The 16,832-nt window shown below is 38.4% G+C and overlaps 1 protein-coding gene across 1 annotated transcript in view; it reads right to left on the reverse strand.

The window, feature by feature from the left end:
- Positions 1–14,923, reverse strand: part of LOC139717473 (solute carrier family 23 member 1-like) — a 34,056-nt gene extending 19,133 nt beyond the window's left edge. The window contains exons 1-5 of the mRNA XM_071628980.1: positions 14,738–14,923; positions 13,671–13,828; positions 11,640–11,725; positions 10,562–10,632; positions 9,179–9,360 (exon numbers count right to left, since the gene is read on the reverse strand). Coding sequence (XP_071485081.1) covers positions 9,179–9,360; positions 10,562–10,632; positions 11,640–11,725; positions 13,671–13,828; positions 14,738–14,923 — 683 coding nt within the window. The remainder of the gene's footprint in view (positions 1–9,178; positions 9,361–10,561; positions 10,633–11,639; positions 11,726–13,670; positions 13,829–14,737) is intronic.
- Between the last annotated feature and the right edge of the window lie 1,909 nt (positions 14,924–16,832).

Here is a 16,832-nt window from a genome sequence, read left to right on the forward strand (position 1 = left end):
ATTTTTTCAAAATGTGACCTGCCATCACAAAACAAACAGAAAGTCGCCAGACATGAAATTTTAGTGAAGAGTATATTCTGAAAGAGCAGACTTTAAGCTTTAAAATGATGTATAACTCAAGTCAAATGGACTGAGAAAAGAGGCTCTGAAGTGCAGTGTCTATTCAAGCGCTTAATCTTTACCAAGCCATGCTGGCTGAATGATGAATGGGACAAAAAACAGGATGTAAACCACTGGAGTAACAACAATGAAGGGATTATCAAATTAAACTAAAATTGAGCATGCCTTATCAACACATTCTGTCCTTAATCAATGCCAACTTTCAAAGCAATAGCATTATCCTTTCAAAAGTTATAGGAGTTGAAAGTGAAGAGTGTGTACAAGGTTTTTAAGAAATGAAAAGGGGACTCTAAAGACACACTTAATCACACTATTCCGCCAAAAATGTTCGAGATAAACTGCTAAAAAACACACTTTCCTGCCCGTTTTATGATTCCACATTTTAGCATAATGTAGAAGAAGACTTGCTCTTTCAGAAAATATGAAAAAGTCAAGATCGGCTCGGTTGACCCATTTCACTTACTTTCAGTCCTTGCACAAAATCAGTGTGTGCGACTTTTTTTTTCGCTTAGTGATGCATGGTCACAAATGGTCGCCATAAATGCAATATTTCTTTTTCTTTTATGAAGATGTCCTAATGCCGGAAGAAGACAATAATAAACATTTTTTGCGCAAGTTGACAATTACATACAAAGAAGTTTAGACATTGAGCCATCATAAGCTGTGTTCTCAATTGCTATTTTAGCTATTTGTCGAAATGGCTACAATACACACTTCTTTTTTTTTGTCTTGAAAATTTGCTTGACTTCAGAAGGAGAAGGCAGTAGAATACTCACAGAGACATTGTACAATCTGAAATATGGTGTTAAACAAATCATTTGAGGAACAACTAAAACGAACAAGGCAAATGCTTAACGATTATATTTCACCAATATTGAATGCATATTTTAGGTGGCAAACATGAAAAATTTCCGAAAAAGAGTAATATGAATATCCAGGGATAATGGCGCCATGTATTAACTTTGACAGTGACACCATTTCATTGAATATATGGGACTATATGACGTGTATCTATTCTATAATGAAGCTTCCTAAATATTCTTAAGACAGATACGAAAAACTGGCCTTTCATTTTACGAAAAAAAGTTAATTTACTTGCTATGCTTCCATTAACACACATACCTTTGATATCCATGCTGTTAGCCGTCACACGAGAAATACTGCAATTAGAACTAAACTGAAAACATGAATTTAGAACTAACCCATCAATGAAGCCTTTTTTTAATTTAAATTTCTTTGAACACCAGATTGCATTAGATATAATGGCTGTTTAGCAGTATTCTGTTGCTTTCTCCTTCTGGAATAAGCAAATAAAAAAAAGGAGTGTGTGGAAACCATTGTGACAAAGAGCTGCCATAGCCGTTGGGGACGATGTTTACATGGTGGCTCAATATCTTCATTTCAAATTCAAATTCGAATTCAAACTTGAATTTATTTGAATGTCTTTTGTCAATTTGCACAAGAAATTGTACTGTCTTCTTCTGGTATTATCATATTTTCACGAAATAAATAGCATCTATAGTGGCCATTTGGAAAATGGCTGCCATGGTCGTTGATGGTGCCATAGGCAATGACCCGATACATTATTTTCTTTTGAATATGATTTTCAACATATGTACAAATTTCATTGATTTTCTCTCTGAAATTAGCAAATCTTTCCAAAGAAGAAGAAGAAGCAGACATCCATGGCAGTCAGCATGGCCCTTGAGGGCGCCTTCTAAGAAGATTTATTTTTTAGTATAATTTCCAACTTGTTTGCAAAGTCTTATTGACTTTTCCTTGTGGCATTAGCAAATTTTTGCCAAAAAAAGGGGGGGGGGCATCCATGGCAGCTGTTTTGAAACTTGGCTGCTAAGGCTGTTGAGGGTGCACTTTTGGATGGCCGATTATCAAATTCAGTTTGAATGTAATTTTCCACCTTTGTGGAAATTCTGATTGACGTCTGCAACACTTTACGAAAAGAGGACATTCATGGTGGCCATTTTGAAAAATGGCTGGAATGGCCATTGAGGGGGCAATTTGCAATGGCCCTATAAGTTTACTTTTAAATGTAATTTCCCACCTGTTTGCAAAATCTAATTAACAATGGCCAAATATTTAAATTCATTTTGAATGTAATTTTCCACTTGTTTGCGAAATCTCACTGGCTTTTCCTTCTGAACTTAGCAAATATTTTGAAAAAAATGGCATTTATGGCTGCCATTTTGAAAAATGGCTGCCATGGCCGTTGAGGGCGCTATTTCCGATGGCCCGATATCTAGATTTATCTTTAATGTAATTTCCCATTTGTAACCAAAATCTTATTGACTTTTCTTTCCTAAAATTAGCAAATTTTACGAAAACATGGCATTTATGGCAGCCATTTTGAAAAATGGCTGCCATGGACGTTGAGGGCGCTATTTACGATGGCCCAATATCTAGATTTAATCTGAACGTGTTTGTCAACCTGTGTACGAAATTTGGTGCTTTTATCACAAAATGCACAATTGTTCGACTATGCCGCTCCACTATAAGTAAATATTAGTGTGTAGATATAACAACGTTTATTGTTAGTGTATTATTCGCATTTTTAGTTATGAAATTGACAACTTTTAGACGAGAAAAGTGCCTTTATTTTTCATTTTGATCTTTGAATAGTTAAGCAATTATTTGTTACAGAGGGCCCCTTTTTTTTTGGGGGGGGGGGGCAAGTGTTCCCTCTGCCACCCCCACCCCCTCTTCCAAACACACTCACACACACACACACACACACACACACACATACACACACACATACTGGAGGGAGATTTAGTGGAATTTGGTTTCTGAACGAACATGTACGAAAAAACAAAACAAAACAAAACAATATTATTTCATTTTGCAACTGATTGACAAATAATTGCCCTACATCGACGTGATCAGTGTTTTAGTAGTAGCCACGATAAAAAAAAAACACATAAAAAAAACCATAGGCGTTCATACTCGTGCAATCGATTCAATTGCTTATTCATGCAGGGCAATTTGTCAATCAGTTGCAATGAAAACATCTCAACGGAAGAACTTAATAAATTTGAATATGTTCATTTGTTTGTTTGTTTGTTTGTTTGTTTTGTTTTTTGTTTTTACCGCCTAGGACTGGTTCCGGGGACAAGGTAGAATGCGCAAATGTAGAGGGCACCCTATATCATGCATAATTTGCTGCCCTTACAGATTGATTAACAAGCAAATATTTATTTAATCCTATCGTTATATGCCCTATATATATATGTGTCATATGATTATTGATGATATGTCAGTGTGTCCCTAAAAGCCCCCATACATACGCCCAGACACACATCACCACTGATCATCCTAAAGTCCCAAAATCACTGCCTCTCTTATTCTTTTTAACCAAATTCAATGGAAAACATCATAAAAGTTACTTGTTTTGTTTTTCCTCAGAAGTACTTTATTGATTCATATTTATTTGCTTCGATTACCAATAGATTGTAATAACCATTATACAGTATAACATATATATATGATATATATGATATGTATGTGATATATATATATATATATATAATGATATTATTATCCGCGTGTTGGAATAAGAGCATGAAGACGATGAAGACAAACAAGTTGACATAATGCATTAGATTCCAACTTCATTTATTTGTAAACCAAATTTTCGACCCTTGCACGCATCTTCCTCAGGGTAACAGTGATATTTTTCTGTTCTGAGCTTCAAATACAAATATCACTGTAACCCTGAGGAAGATCCGAGCAAGGGTCGAAAATTTGGTTTACAAATAAATGAAGTTGGAATCTAATGCATAATGTAAAACTTGTTTGTCTTCATCGTCTATATATGTATATATAATTATGTATATATACATACAGTGAAAACTTTGAGCAAAGAAAATGGGTTTTCATCGGGATTCGAACCCGAGACCTCCGGATTACTAGACCGGTGCTCTACCGACTGAGCTATTGAAATCCCTAGATCGGTGTTCGTCCCAAACCCTTAACTCTCTTTGCTCGTGTGGTCAGAAGCTATAGTGTGTGTATGTGTGCCGCACACTCAAAATTTTCACTATTTATTATCTGTTTCTGGTCTGTTTTTCCTTTCTTGTTTCAATATATATATATATAGGGGGTCTATATATATATATATATATATATATATGTATATATATATATATGTATATATATATAACAAGATATATATATATATGTATATATACACACACACATATATATTATATATATAGTGCATGAGGCTGAATGCACTATATAACAATATAAGCACCGACAAATTCTGAATTTGCCCCGAAGGCCAGTTATATTCAATGAGGCCGCAGGCCGAATTGAATATAATTGCCTGAGGGCAAATTCAGAATTTGGAGGTGCTTGGTACTTGTTATAGTGCAATAAGATGTCATGCACTATGTGATATATAAAATAGCATACATACCCAGGCAAGATAAGCCTACGTGTTGTAGATCATTTCTAACAGTTACACGTGTCTACACAAGCAATAATACCAGTTTCTTTGAACCTGTGTAGACAAAATCCTGAAGATCCAAATTCATCTATAGAGTCTAGGGTCTACGTCATTACGTGGTTATATCTAACGTTTTCTAGGCCCTACGATAGGTTAGGTCTAGGGCCCCTGGCCTAACGTTTTTATACTAGATCTACGTACACTGTACTGTACGTCACTTACGAGCGACAGAGCTAGTTAACACTTGACCCTACAACAATAGGTCTACCATGGATCTAACAGTAACACTAACAGTAACAGGTTAGACGCCCTACTTACTGCACTGTGGGTCCAGGACCAGGACTAGATGATGTTTTGTAGGATTAGGGATCTACTGGATTTAAACACAAGGCTCGTGCCAGGCCCCATTGCTGCACATGCGGATTCCGAGAGTGTGTTGTGAATGTCGTAGTAAAGTTCATAGCGTAGCGTGATCAAAGAGCGCTTAGCGTATACTGTACATACCACACGCTGCCCATTTCCACGGCGCACTTCCGCGTAGAATGTACGGAGAAAGCGGCACAAATCTTGGGTTGACTTGCTCAGTAATATCCGTCGGATTGATTCCTTTTTCAGAACAGTAGGAGTCCAAAATTCGTAGGGCGTATTTGATGGCATCCTTTGTGTCCTTATTGTCTAAGATACCGTTTATATAGATCAGTCTCTCTAAAAGTAGCGAACCTGTTCATTTCAGCTTCCATGTTTAAATCTACCGCTGAAAGTCTAGTCCCACACAGATAAGTTGCTGGCATAGCCAGCCTGCGAGAATTGGGAATAACGATAATATCGAGCAAAGCATATCGCGGTTGTGGCGCAATCGCGTTGATAAGGTGCGGGATTCAAGTACTCGATGATTAAAATGAGGGAGCAAAAACCGATATCAAATCGATAGTGGGTTATCGTTGGCAATCGTTATATTTTGCGTGCACTATAACTTTTGTCATGCACTGCCGGCCTGTATCATAAGTATGTATGCTATTTTATATATATATATATATAAAATAGCATACATACTTATATATGATACAGGCCGGCAGTGCATGACAAAAGTTATAGTGCACGTAAAATATAACGATTGCAGACGATAACCCACTATCGATTTGATATCGGTTTTTGCTCCCTCATTTTAATCATCGAGTACTTGAATCCCGCACCTTATCAACGCGATTGCGCCACAACCGCGATATGCTTTGCTCGATATTATCGTTATTCTCAATTCTCGCAGGCTGGCTATGCCAGCAACTTATCTGTGTAGTGGGACTAGACTTTCAGCGGTAGATTTAAACATGGAAGCTGAAATGAACAGGTTCGCTATTTTTAGAGAGACTGATCTATATAAACAGTATCTTAGACAATAAGGACACAAATGATGCCATCAAATACGCCCTACGAATTTTGGACTCCTACTGTTCTGAAAAAGGAATCAATCCGACGGATATTACTGAGCAAGTCAACCCAAGATTTGTGCCGCTTTCTCCGTACATTCTACGCGGAAGTGCGCCGTGGAAATGGGCAGCGTGTGGTATGTACAGTATACGCTAAGCGCTCTTTGATCACGCTACGCGCTATGAGCTTTACTACGACATTCACAACACACTCTCGGAATCCGCATGTGCAGCAATGGGGCCTGGCACGAGCCTTGTGTTTAAATCCAGTAGATCCCTAATCCTACAAAACATCATCTAGTCCTGGTCCTGGACCCACAGTGCAGTAAGTAGGGCGTCTAACGTGTTACTGTTAGTGTTACTGTTAGATCCACGGTAGACCTATTGTAGGGTCAAAATAGTGTTAACTAGCTCTGTCGCTCGTATATAAAGTGACGTACAGTACAGTGTACAAATAGGCCTACGTAGATCTAGTATAAAAACGTTAGGCCAGGGCCCCTAGGGCCCTAGACCTAAACTATCGTAGGGCCTAGAAAACGTTAGATATAACCACGTAGACCCTAGACTCTATAGTTGAATTTGGATCTTCAGGATTTTGTCTACACAGGTTCAAAGAAACTGGTATTATTGCTTGTGTAGACACGTGTAACTGTTAGAAATGATCTAGGCTTATCTTGCCTGGGTATGTATGCTATTTTATATATATCACATAGTGCATGACATCTTATTGCACTATAACAAGTACCAAGCACCTCCAAATTCTGAATTTGCCCTCAGGCAATTATATTCAATTCGGCCTGCGGCCTCATTGAATATAACTGGCCTTCGGGGCAAATTCAGAATTTGTCGGTGCTTATATTGTTATAGTGCATTCAGCCTCATGCACTATATATATATATATATACATATATACATATTTGTGTGTAGGACATAATCCTTTATTGACATAATCTATTGCAAACGTTTGAACAATATTATTTCACGAGGTGTATACTTTGTACTATGTTTTAGATTTTCGTTGATTGGAAATAAACTATGATTGAATTGAATTGAATTGAATTGATTAGGACTGCACATTTTCATTAGAAAAATTATGTAATGTATTGCGGTCGATCAGAAGCACAAGAGCCGTTTAAACATGAGTCAATTCAAGTAAGTCTCAATGAACTTTGGTTGGTATGTGTCCAGACACAGAGTATAAGTGGTTGCTAATTTGTATCGTGATTTTTAGTGAAAATGAATTCTTCTAATGATAATTATTGTTACAATAATCAATGATGAACCTTTCATTTAACACATTTTTAGCACATGACTTTCTCTGCATAATCCATCCCACTGGCGTCGATCCGTTTTCATGATGGGGGGGGGGGGAGGCAAAACTTGAAGGTGGAATATAGCATATGTGCGAAGGAGCGAAGCGACCAAGCGGGGGAGAGTGTGGGAGGGGGGTATCCCACGCCAGGGAGATTTTGCATTTTCAGACCTGAAATTCAACGTTCTAGTGCACACTAGTGCACGGGAGGGGTGTGGGAGGGGTATCCCCCCTCCCACGCGACGTCGATTTTGCATTTTCAGCATTGAAATTCAACAATCCGTTGCAGGATGAATGAAATATTTGGACAGTTGTTTATCAGAAAAGTAAGGAAATTTTCCTCACTTCGAGAATATAGGGGCACAAAATGACGTTTGCTCCCTTGTCCTCTTGGATTGATGCCCCTGCAGCCTTCCCATCTTTAGAATTCAAATGAAAATAGCTCAAAAAGACATTTGGAATTTAGGAAGCTTTCAATCCCCCACGACTTTTATTGTACTAATAAGTGAAGGGAAAGCAAGCGTGGAAAGGGTTAATCAAAAGGAGATGATTATCCCCTCCCACACGACGGAACTTTTGCATTTTTTTTTTCTACGTGAAGCGACAGATCTGGTGCACACTTTCGATGAAACATTTGTAAATCTATCAATCTAAAGGTGTATTAAGGCCATGGAAAAATAGACCAAACGGGAGAGGGTGTGGGAAGGGGTTTCCCCCTCCCACACGTCGGCAGACACTTTGGGGGAAATATTTGGACAGATTTCTATCAAAAAAGCGAGAAAATCTTCTCATCTCGGGAATTATGATTATGGGGGGGGGGGGGGGGGGGCAAACGATCTGCTTACCCTCTCGATATTTTTATGGGGGAACTTTTTTTCTGTCAAAAAAAAAAACCCAGGAAAATCTCATCGCGGGAATTTGATGGGGGGGGGGGGGCAAAATTATAATATGCTTGCCCCTCCAAATTTTTTTGTGAGGCTAAGGCTCGCACTTGGGTCCGCATTCTCAATCTGGATTGGTCGGAAGTGAAGTGCTGTGTTTATAGACCCTATACCCTTGTAGCACATGTACACGTATACGCAAACGTGTACGTGCCAAAGAGGTGGGGAGGAGAAAAATCTCTGTGGTACGTGCATGCTCCGTACCGTATGGATGTACAGTACGGTCGATAAATTATAAACACTGTAAAATAGATATGTATAAAATTAGTGCTGCCAGAGCCGGGGTGCGATTTTGTATCCCACGATTTTCTTGTCCCTGGTGCAAAAAAATAGAATAGAATAATAAAATAACAATGATAAAAAGAATGATTATTCAGCGTCCGGCGTTGAGGTCACTCGCAGACTTAAAGTGGTATTTTTTAAGGGTCTGAAGGGGGGGGGGGGGGTACCCAACGAACCCCCCCCCCCCCCCCCCGTGACTCCCATGAACAGTACACGAATTCACTCTCAGACACACAAAACAATGACTGTTATTGTTTGTATTTCTCACTCGCAAAAGATCATAGATCATAGATCGAAGAAGACCCTATTAGGGACTCAAAATTATGAAACGGCCATACTTCTGTGCTATAGCGCCCGCTCCCTACGACATTTCGAAATTCGCCTAGACTTTATATAGCACAAACCAGGGACTCGTTCAGGCATTGTGTTTACAGTACAGAGACATTTAGACGACGAGTACAGAAGAGTGGAAGATAAGGCGAAATACAATGAAGATTTAACCGCTACCAGTGCAAAGTTGTTATTCAATCAACAAAAATTACGTATTCTCACTTTCTTTGCAACTGCGAATATTATGTCAGATACCTGAACAAGTGAAGAGAAGGAAATGTTAAAGATTACTGTGTTTGCTTACAGAGCAGCAACACCCCAATGTTGACTACACTTCTGGGCTGCTACACTCAGCAGAGTGATTCCGATAAGACTGATGGTAGGGGCGATTGTCAGGGGGCCGATGTATCTGAGGAGGAGGCTCGTAATCCCGCCAAATCCAACGATGAGTTCAAATGCAGACGAGATCAAAAGCGCACCCTGTATCTGAGATATCAACCCATGCAAAAGTAGAAACATCACGAGATCTTTAGCGTTTGATTCCAAATTACCATACAGTAGTATAGCGAAATGTTTTTATGACAGGGTCGGCTTTGATATCATCACAAATGTCTTTGATATCATATTCAACATCTTTACCATATTCAACAAAGACGCCTATTATCATGTTAATGTACTGATCAAACAATACACACTGTTTCCTTCTGAGTTACACCTGCACTTTGTCGTGTGGGAAATCAGTCGTGCATTAGTGTGATGTGTTAAAGTGGACTTTCTGTGTAATTCAGAAGTAGAGGGGAGTGGCAACATTCAATTTTAACGTTATTTGGATAGACATAGTATCCACTTTAATTCATAAGTACATCTCTACTGAAGGGCAGGTCAGGTCATAGAATTTCTAGTGCAGATATTAAAAGGTACACCATACTATGTACTTTGCTGTTTGCTTTGTTTTTTATGATGCATCAAGTCACAAGTCACACTTTGCGCCACAATGTAAAGGAGCGATATGCTCTGTTGAAACCCCCCCCCCCAACAAACAATCAGTTTACTTTTACAAGCTTTGTAAATCTATCGATCATTGCTATGTTTACTTTTTTGTTTCTTCTTTCATACCAAATATTGAAAGGCCAATGCCATTATCGTCATGATTATCTTTTCCTAACTGAGTCAACGATTATCCCGACCCATCCAAAGTACTAGTACTTGACACAATATCAAGCGGTATTGGAATAGGCTCTTGTAATGCTGGTCAGCATGATCAGTCATTTTCCTGGTGTCAAAAAGTATATATCCTGTTCGTGTTTTGGCAGCCAATGGGGAGCTTTAGATTTTCGCGACGTGGACGTTCAGAGAGAGAGAAAAAAAAAACTTGGTCTGAGCATGCCCAGAATCGCGTATCAGACGAGATCTATAGCTCGCGCGCCTGAGTTTTCATTACGCGTTCTGGGCTATTTTTACGTCCGCGCAATTCACGACGTAGAGAGCTACTTCATACAACGATCACATGGGGGCGCCATTTTATTTTCATACGTTGCGTCTCAGTGTAATTTAAAACTATAGCAGCGCGACGCAGGGAAAAGGAGAACGTCCAGCTTAAGCGTCGTCTCAAACGTCCGCGCAGCAAATCTAAAGCACCCTATTATGCAAACAATTAACAACCTTGGGCGATTGACCTCTCCTATACCTCCTGCATGCGATCCCGAAACTCTGCTCGCAAATCGTCCTGGGTGACCTCCGTCTCATTTGTTGACATTTCTGTCGAAAAAACCCAACAATATAAAGATACTAAAAGTCAATATTTGACTTCCTTAGCCTCTTCTCTTTACGATCATTCTGATAATTGGAAACAAAGGTTAAGGAAGCTGTCTGTGTGTACATACTTGAGGCAATTTCCGGCGACAAGAGATAAGCAGCATAAATCACTTCATGTTGACCTAACATACGACAAGAAAGTATCAATATTAAAAAGGCCAAACTAGAACATACCACTCTTAAGAAAGACGCAAATTATTTCCTACTTTGTCTGTTCGCAAAGAGAATAACAATGATAAAAAGATCAAATTTTCATTTGGATATCACAAAAATTCTTGAAATTGTACTCAATCGCAAAATACACGAATATACGTTTGAAAGCATATAATACGACAGTATTTACCAAAATTGTAAGAAATAGATGGGCTTGCATTTAAAACACCTGGTGAAGTCATTCAAAAGAACCAATCTCAACAAACAACCAATCTCACCGAATATGTTCACTCTCTAACCTAAAGCCCGCCGCACACTACACGATTTTGTCCTGATTCACCGGTCTTAAGACCTTAAGACTAGAAGTGTGACGTCACAGTCTTGCCATTTTCTGGTCGTACGACTGGGTCTTAGGGCCAGTCGTAGAGATTTGACATGTTGAATTCTACGACTGGTCGTAGGCTTTCAGCCATTCACAATGCAGTAAAATGCAAGCGCACGCAGTGCGCACTGCGCGGGCTTTACAGTCGGGTCGTATAGTGTGCGGTGTCCGGTCGTACGACTGGTCTTAAGACCCAGCTTGGCTTAAGACTTTAAGACCAGTCTGATCGTGTAGTGTGCGTTGGCCTTAATTCATCTCATCATGTGGGCGTGGACTCGTGACTGCATTGTCTTCTCTCCTTCCTCCCCGTATGCACCTGTCCATCTTTAAACCTGTCATAGTCAAATGCAATTATTGTCTGAGATAGGAATAGCACCTATAAACGTTGATAATAGGAGGGGTTAACGTCACAAACCTCCAATAACGGGACACGGCCTCAACTGAAATGTTGACACTATCGGCAGTACGAAGGAAAAAGCTGGACCTTGTACGATCGGCAATCTGTGGGGTGATCGGAAAAAAGAAAAGAAAAGAAAAGAAAAGCTTTGTTTTCTTCGGTAAAAAGTATGCCCTTATCTTATCAGATTTGCTTCCCAATTGATAAGAATGCGTTAGAATTTAAGCGATTTTAGTCCGTGGTCTTTTCTCATGGTTCATTTTTTATTCTTCGATCATTTTAATTCTTTTCATGTCATTCCTTTTAGATTCTATTTCATCAAAAATTAGAGAGAAATTCATTCAATAATTTAACAACGAAGAGGTGGCATTCAATAATACGATAGCTGGAAAGACAGTCAATTTCGTCACAAGAACTAATTTCATTTTCAGTCCAAGCTTTAAACCTTCGAAATCAATCAACATTGATAAGCTGGGTTTTTTTTTTTTGTGATTCACACCCAATTTATACACGTCGAATTCCCATTTTCAGTGTTGAACAATTTGATTACATTCATCTTTATTTCAGGGTTTCATTCAATCAGTTAATTTCGATCATGATCATGATGATCTATATCTTTCTTTTCTTTCTACTTTTTCTTCCAGATTCACTTTAATCAATTTCAATTCAATTCAATTCAATTCAATCATAGTTCTATTTCCAATCAACGAAAATCAAAACATAATACAAAGTATACACGACATGAAATAATATTGTTCAAACATTTGCAAAAGATTCATAAAGGATCTGAGAAAGATAACAACATATATTTATATAATATATATATTATATATATATATATATATATATATATATATATACAATAATTAGGAGGAACAACACATACATACTTTATGACCGTGCGGAAAATAGATTCGATTATGGAAAATAGTGATCCACTAAAAAGCAAATCTTGTGGAACGTGGATCGCTAGATAAATAATGAGTAAATAATATGTTATTCAAGGGTTTTTTTTGTAACTATTATATTTGATATGAATTATTTAAGTCATTTACAAAAATATACATGTAGTTATATTGAGATACGCAGGTCGGGAAAAAAAAAGAATAGAATATCAATGTTAATGCCCGGACAGTGTTATAAACAATGTGAATACAACACGATAAATTGGGTGGGAAAACCTACATTACAATAAATGACAATACAGCAGTCTTGGGCTGCATCCCCTTACCCCCCCCCCCCCAAAGAAAAAAAGCAAACAAACAAAAACACACACATTTTTGGGTTGAAATATGAAAACACATAACCCATGACATTCCTCCAATCAAAGGGGGGGGGGGGTGGGATGGGGGGGAAAGAGCATTGTTCCTTGACCTAACCATGACCATTAACCTTCCCACCCCCACCCCCATTCGATTTGGGAGAATCTCCGGGCAGAACCCTTGGAAAGTTCTGGAAAGCCGTTGTCCTGATTAATCTATAAATGCACATGTACTTAATGTTATTATAAACAAGTGTGGAATCGTTGAGTGCTTAAAGCCTAAACAATGGATGAAAACACATTATGAGATAAGACCAGAACGCTGTCGGGATAATTTGATTGCTCAAAGTGTTAAATAGATTACTCCGAGGCCAATTTCAATGCTGGAATTGTGACATTGCGCAATGACATTCTCGCCTCTCACTAAATGGATGTTTCAACATCTTCGCAAGTTAGAGTACAATAACAATGCAGTTTGTATTCTAGATTAGCAAGACAAATTTACAGATGATGAAAATAAATTTGAAAATGAATTTGAACGACTAACGGTCGGGTATGATGGTCAAAACTCTTTAAATTAAATGGTCACAATAATGGATTTGACCAACGAACTCATGCGGTGCCTGCAAAAGCCTATCCCAGGATGCATATCTAAATTATATGTATGTAAGCTGTATATGTGTTATTGATTATGTTTGAAGGTGGAAAAACACAAACAAATAAACTTGAACTACGAATAATGATGGATGGCAATGTGTGACGTAAATGAGGAGACAGGACAACGGTACCTGACACCAAAGGTCGTCTGCAAGAACGTCTGGATGCCACAGACGAAGAACGTGGTGGCGAGGATTTTCGACAGGATTTCGATGTCGCCGGCGACACACAGATACGGCGCCAAGACGAGGGGGTGAGCTAACACACCGCTGATCATGGTGAGGAAGTGCTTGAAGTTGAGCAAAAAGAAATAGGTAAAACTAGTAATAAGAGATGGAATGTACGCTGAATAATCGTATATTCAGAGAAGTTGTTTCAGAGATACCTTGGTGTATCCAGTGCCTCGATTATAATGTGGTTTTGCTGATTATGTTGAATTGTATTTTGTATGGCTGTTCTTATCTTTTTTTTTTTTAAATGACGTGGTAACAAACTATACTAGTATTCGATTTGTCTGTTTTAATAGATATAATATACTCGCAATCAGCATGTTTTTATTGCTGTTATTGTCAGGTAACACTTGTGCAGGTTGTTCCTGGCTGCCAGAAGCAACGTCCGTTATAAATGCATATGAAAGAAACATCATCAAAAACTATCAAATGAGTTTAATATTTCATTGTTCGACACATGCAACCCTTACAAGCCGGCCCGTAAGTAAACGATTTTTAACAAATCTTCAGGTACACTGTACACTATTCTCAAATTGTTCCTTTTACCATATCGGCTCACCTACTGATGATCTTAATTGATACCGACTCCAACCCCTGTCAACTCTCAGTCTTCCAAAATTAAGGAAAGTGACAGTTCGTTATTCCGAAAGATCATGTCATTGCGAAGGTTCTTAATTCCGAAAATGAAATGAGTTTCGTTATTCCAAAGATTCGTTCGTAGTACGCTTCTTTTTTTCCACTTTCCATGTTTTCGGATTGATGAACCTTACTTCATTTTTGGATGACCACCAAATCTTACGTCAAGAAAATCAAATATTTGGATTAACCTTATCTCTTTTTTTTTGGATCAAGGAATATGGAATTTATGTGTTTCTGAATAACGGACGTTAACTGGAATAACGAACATTTTTTTTTCGGATTGACAAATCTTCGGAAAATTAAAATGAACACCTCTCGGTAGAGCCTACCTGAAAGGCCAGTACTATAGTAGAGTACCACGGAGGTCTCTGCTCCAAGGTGTATGTCATTTCACTCTTTAACTTGCCCAGAATGGAATCCGCTCGCCTTCTCGCTGTATTTGCCTCCTCATCCTCGGGATAGTTGCTCCTCATGTTCTCCATATCGAGGCATGGGATATCCTCCGTATCCAACATGTTGTTTTTATCATTCATCTTTCAGAAACGTACCTTTTCCTTTTCTTCTTATTCTCCTTCGTCTTGTTCTTATATTTCTTTTTTTTTTTCGTTTCTTCTGCTTCTTTTTCTCAGATCATGGCGTGAGTATTAAATGGACGTTTTACAGACAGATGGAAACTATACCATGGCCAGGGGAACGATTCTTTACCCTAATCCTAAAGAGGACGTTAGGGGTATAGGTAGTGTGCCGGGCGATCTCAAAACTGATAATGCAAAACAGATTAAATAAACCTAAACATAACTACACACGTTTTGCAACCAAGCGTTAGCTTTATATGAGCTCTATAGCCCCAACTCCGTGTGCGCACACGTGAACAAACGCGCACACACATGTGAATGTCCTGAAATTCATCGCACAAGTTGCAAAGTTTGTCTAGCTGTTTCTCCAAAAAAGAAAAAAAAAGAGATAATGTTAAAGATTATGAAATAAAAGGTCTGAATTAAGACTTCCCAATTAGGGCTGATTTTCAGATGTAAAGTCGCACTAAACACTTAGATTAAGCGCCTTATTAAGCAAATAATCAAAATCGAAAAGACCGGTTTTGTTGGTCTAGTTTTTATATTGACAACTACCACTGTAATTGATATAAATTACAGCAAACAATAAAGAGGACATCACCCCTTGCGTTTCATTGTTAAAAGAAATGACTCGGGAATTCGGAAGCACGTCCCCGCTTTATAAACCCCAGATATAACAAGCGATTGTTAGCCCGCTGTGTGCAATGTATATTTCTTGTCCATGATGTACAGTACATGATTTGTGTGTGGAATTATTTTGAGCATATTTGACAGAACGGCACTGAAAAGGTTAACTCTGGAACATGTCTGCGTGTTGACGTGATATCGCTGTTGATTACACGACCAAAGAGCGTGCGTTCAGTGACTTAATGACACTTGCACTTTGCTTATACAATGCGCACTGATGTGACGATAAAAAGGAATTTTCTTGTTTCTAGCTGAATTAGACATCATTACAGCATTTAAGCATTTAAGCACATAGGGCTATTGAGAATAGGCATGTAAAACCTGTTGCTTCGTTGACTTTAGCCGTGAAAATAATATCAAAGATCGTACACTCCTCAACAAAGCAACATTATCTTTCCCCTTGGCGTCATTCATAGTGCCAGTAAAATGATAGACAAGATAACAGAGCCCACTTGGAAGGTGTACGAGGAGACACGACTTATTTACTCGAACCTTTACTTATCTCACGAGTGAGTAATGATGCAATAAATGTACTTCGTCATTCTTGTTTTTTTCTTGGTAGCTTTTCATTCAAGTGTCCCTTGACTGATTTTACGGCACCTCGATTGTACACTGTATATCGAAATCATATTGATCAAAATTCGCAGCACGTTCCCGATACCATGCTCCAAAGATTGAGCTTTATTAGCTAATTCGTGAGTGTCGTGAGGTGAATCGTGAGGTGAATCGTTTCGGATAAAAGAGAGAAAATAAAATGTGATAGAGGCAAAAGCAAGCAAGCAAACAAACAAACAAACTAAAGGTCACGAGCTCTTATCTTGCTATTCAGCGCAATATTATCAAACACTCTCTCTCTCACACAACAGCAACAACAAAGAAAAAAGCAACCAAGTAAAGCAGGCAAACAACAGACAACTGGAGTTGAGTAGTAGACATTTTATTGGAAATAAAGCATGATGAAACTTAATTACGACCTTTCAAATAGTAGATTGCCTGCAGCCGTGAAAACGGTTACACATTGAAGCTCTTAATAATCATAATCGAGGACAGAAGGCATACCCTTAACATAATCTAGATAATCATAATGAAAATACACATACATACCTATTGTACATAGCTCTCCCTCCCTCACACACATACACATACATACACACGCACACAC

Source organism: Diadema antillarum, unplaced genomic scaffold (assembly GCF_040938485.1).
Source record: "Diadema antillarum isolate AM-2024a unplaced genomic scaffold, OU_Dant_1.0 scf00000075, whole genome shotgun sequence".
Lineage (NCBI taxonomy): Eukaryota > Metazoa > Echinodermata > Echinoidea > Diadematoida > Diadematidae > Diadema > Diadema antillarum.